The sequence below is a fragment of the Sitodiplosis mosellana genome, unplaced genomic scaffold (genome assembly GCF_009176505.1).
Source record: "Sitodiplosis mosellana isolate CC-2019 unplaced genomic scaffold, AAFC_SMos_1.0 Smas_scaffold_6639, whole genome shotgun sequence".
NCBI classification, from domain to species: domain Eukaryota; kingdom Metazoa; phylum Arthropoda; class Insecta; order Diptera; family Cecidomyiidae; genus Sitodiplosis; species Sitodiplosis mosellana.
Window position 1 is genome coordinate 1 of NW_022601820.1, and position 4,025 is coordinate 4,025.

At 37.1% G+C, this 4,025-nt stretch overlaps 1 protein-coding gene across 1 annotated transcript; it reads right to left on the minus strand.

Annotated features, from left to right (window-relative positions):
* Positions 1 to 293: 293 nt before the first annotated feature.
* LOC129579839 (senecionine N-oxygenase-like) lies at positions 294 to 3,667 on the minus strand. The gene is made up of 7 exons (XM_055470019.1): positions 3,655 to 3,667; positions 3,449 to 3,593; positions 3,022 to 3,383; positions 2,586 to 2,828; positions 1,069 to 1,125; positions 837 to 1,000; positions 294 to 749 (listed from the first exon to the last, which is right to left on the minus strand). The coding sequence occupies exons 1-7, from the start codon at positions 3,665 to 3,667 to the stop codon at positions 396 to 398; spliced, it is 1,338 nt and encodes a 445-aa protein (XP_055325994.1). The 3' UTR covers positions 294 to 395.
* Between the last annotated feature and the right edge of the window lie 358 nt (positions 3,668 to 4,025).

Below are 4,025 nucleotides of genomic sequence, written 5' to 3' on the forward strand. Positions count from 1 at the left end.
TCAGACCACCCCCTGGCAAAAAACTGGCATTTTTGATATTTGGCTTGAAATGCACAGTTGTTGGAGCGTCACTTGTCGGACTATCGTCCTCCGTGATGTACTGTACTTGTGTATTGCAGTATTTCACTTTTGTATTCATTTATTTCAATATTTTTATTCTTGACTTTGAATTATAGGCGCCTTTTATGATTTTTATATCATTCTTGAATGATTCTCAAGTTTGTTTCAACAATCTCTTACCTAACACACTGCAAGTAGTCCAAAACAATGCAATTCGATCATTTTGTAGGTATAGTTACTATGCACTGAATCTCAGCACAGACCAGATTGGGGAAAGACAAAGAATACAACATAGTGTATGTCTGGCGAGTAATTCGGTATCAAATGAATTGATTTTATTCACTCTCCAACCCTTTCTCGATTGGTTTTTTCTCTTCTCTTTCTTTTACAAATGTTTTATCATCAATTATGGTGTATTTATTTTTACGAAATCCGACAGGATCATTCACTAAACAGTTTAATGCCTCGGTAAACATGTCTAACAAAGATTCTGGAAAGCTCTGAATGTCGGCAGTTTCCTCTATCCCTCGCCAATACTGCTTCTGATCATCTGGTAGTATAACATGCAGTTTTCTTTGGGAAATGCCTTTTCTCCTAAGACTTTCGACATATTTTTTGGTATCCTTCAACATATCGGCTTTTGAGGGCAATGGTTTGGCTCCAGAGATGAATTTCAATGCAAGACGTGCCTGTTTTTTTACAAATAGTATTCGATTAACATTTTGTACAAGTTTAAATGCCATAAAACAAAGACTATCGATCTCTATTACGTTTACCTGTAAATCAAACATGCGATTATTCACTGCGAATGTTGGTAGACCAACAAAAGCCATCGTAGGATGTTCAATGTTTATAATTTGCTTGTAAAGTGATTGGACATAATTGTCTTCAACACGAATACCGGTGTCAGCACCCAAAAATGGGTACACATAATTATAGCCTGAAAAATCAATACCCATGAGATTTCTTATCGATTTTAACACTTTGATGGTTCTTCACACTTTTTACCTATTTCTGTTCTTTGGGGACTCCAGGGCCCCATATGTACTTCATATGAAATCTTGACTGTTATAAGAGATAACAAATTAGTGTCTGAAGCAAAGTTGTAATACTCGAGGTTTGCTATAATTTTGTTGCAACAAATATTGCTTATCTCTTATCAGTTCCGTGAAAAAACGCGAAAAACCGCGAAAATCGCGAAATTTCCCCACTTTTTTTTTAGTGAAGCTGATAAGAAGTAAGAGACTTGCTTCTTCGGCAGAAATGTAGAACAGGTCGAATACTACAACTTTGATACAGACACCAAGTCGTTATCTCTTATCGGTTACGCGAAAAAATGATAAGAAAACATTCGCAGTTTTCGCGGTTTCCGCGTAACTGATAAGAGATAACGACTTGATGTCCATGGCGAAGTTGTAGTACTGAAGCTGATCTACAACTTTGCCGAAAATCATCTTGTTATCTCTTAACAGTTTCGTGGAATACGCGGGAAACCTCTGAAAACCGCGAAAAAACGCGTTTTTTCTTATCATTTTTCACGGAACTGATAAGAGATAACGAGATAGTGTCTATGGCAAAGTTGTAGCTCTGGTCGAGTACTATAATACCAAGTACCCAAGTCGTTATCACTCATCACTTACGCGAAAAAATGATAAAGAAAACATTCGCGTTTTTCACGGTTTTCTGCGGTTTCTCGCGCATTCCGCGAAACTGATAGGAGATAACGAGATGGTGTCTATACCAAAGTTGTAGAGCAGCTTGAGTACTACAACTTTGCCACAAACACTAAGTTGTTATCTCTTATGAGTTACGCGAAAAGCCGCCCAAAACCGTGAAAAACGCGAATTGTAGTACTTGACCAGAGCTACAACTTTGTCATAGACACCATCTCGTAATCTCTTATCAGTTTCTTGAAAAATGAGAAACTATGAATTCGTATTTTTCACGTTTTCGCGGCTTTTCGCGTAACTGATAAGAGGTAACGACTTGATGTCTACGGCGAAGTTGTAGTACATAAACTAGTCTACAACACTGCCACAGACACCAAGTCGATATCTCTTATCATAGTCCAGTTATAATATAAAATAGCCATGGGGCCCTGTGGTCCCCAAAGAACAACAGCGTAACATGTTTTTCAGAAGGCTGTATTTTACACATACTCACACATATGCATATGTGCGTATGTCATTCGTGTAGAGAAATGTTCAATCTATACAATGAGACTTAATTCCGGTTGGTTTATACACTGTTTAGTAATTTTATTCAACTTTAAAGTTCGCTTGGGGCCCTGGATTCCCCAAAAACCGACATAGTGTTAAGTTTGAAAATATTCTCAAATGAAGAAAAGAGTATGTTGTGCGTCAAACACGTAAAAGTTATTTTTCAATAGATTATCGCACACTGTGCGATACACACGTACACGCAGCGTAGTTGTGAACAAACGATCGTATTCGTGGTCGTTCGCGTTTGTCACGAATACGACCTGCAATTACATGCTATCAGTTATGTATTAGTGTATTAAATACCTGTTGCATAAATGATCACACTGAAATCTTGTTGTGATCCATCTTCGAATTTAGCTCCATTTGGTGTCAAACGTGTTACCTCTTTTTCTAGTGAAACAATATCCCCGAATTCATCTCTAAGCGATTCATACCCAAAGGCCGTTTGATCACATATGCTCAACGTTATTTGGTTCACAGTGTTTGCAAGGTGAATTACTAAATCGATACCACTTGGTCCACCACCAATGACAAGAACATTCTCCCCTGTTGAAATCAAACAGTCAAAAATTATCAATATAATCAAATGCTGGGTTGATTATTTCAAGAGACCAAATAAATGAATGTGCCTATCACTGGAAATAAATTCGATCAAGGATGTGTATGAAACTATCTGATCGGAATCTAAACGAAAAATGGGCTTGAGATTTTGCAATTAAAATACGTAAATTATTCAAACCATGGAAAGCTTCGGCTTTTCTGTAATCGTGGCTGTGCATGATTTTTCCCTTGAATTCGCTGGCACCTTCAATTTGTGGATAGTTTGGTGAAGAATATATTTTGATGCAAACAAAAACCACGTCATACACTTCTGACTTCGTTTTTTTGTTCTGCATATCTCTAACAGTTACTTTCCACTTGTCGTCTTTTAATGAAACAACTTCTTCAACCAAATGATGGAATCGTATGTGTTTCTTCAAGTCAAAACGATCAGCATAGGAATTTAAGTAGTCTAATACGTCTTTTTGTCTTGGATACGACTTTGTTCCGTTTGGAAAATGGTGATCGGGGTATTCCATTACTTGATACGGTGTATTCGTTCTATTCGAAAGTAATAAATCAAAACTTGTCGAATTTAAACCATAAAATGATTGATTCTAACGCACCTCAGTTCCTCATACATCGCACTGTGAATATTTACACCGTATTCATCTTTGCCCGTTTCATCAGTATACACCCACGTTCCACCAAGCGCCGCACCCTTTTCGTAAACGTCCACCTTGTGTCCTTGTTCGAGAGCATTTTTTTGCACTAGTAAGCCCAGATGGTCCAGCACCGATAACAGCTATATTTAAAACGCCCGTTTCCTTACTATTCACCGTCATTTTATTTGTACTTTAAATTGAATGAACAGACTGAAATCACAGCACGAATGTATGAATAAAACCAAAATTACTTAATAAGTAAAACTGAAATTATTAAGCACTTGACAAAATATTATCATTTCATTCGTCACTTACGTCGAATGAATAGATGATAGAGACTGGTGAATTTTTGTTTGTTCCAGTGGTAGCTAGCAGTCGTTCAACCAGCTAATGACAACAACGTGATATTTGACGAACAGACATGATACTTATAAGTTTGATATTTGATATATGATTATAAGTTTGTTGAAAGTAGATTAGATATCAGATGAAAAACCTCTAGACGAGGTTGAAATGGAGTGACGCTCCGTGCATGGAT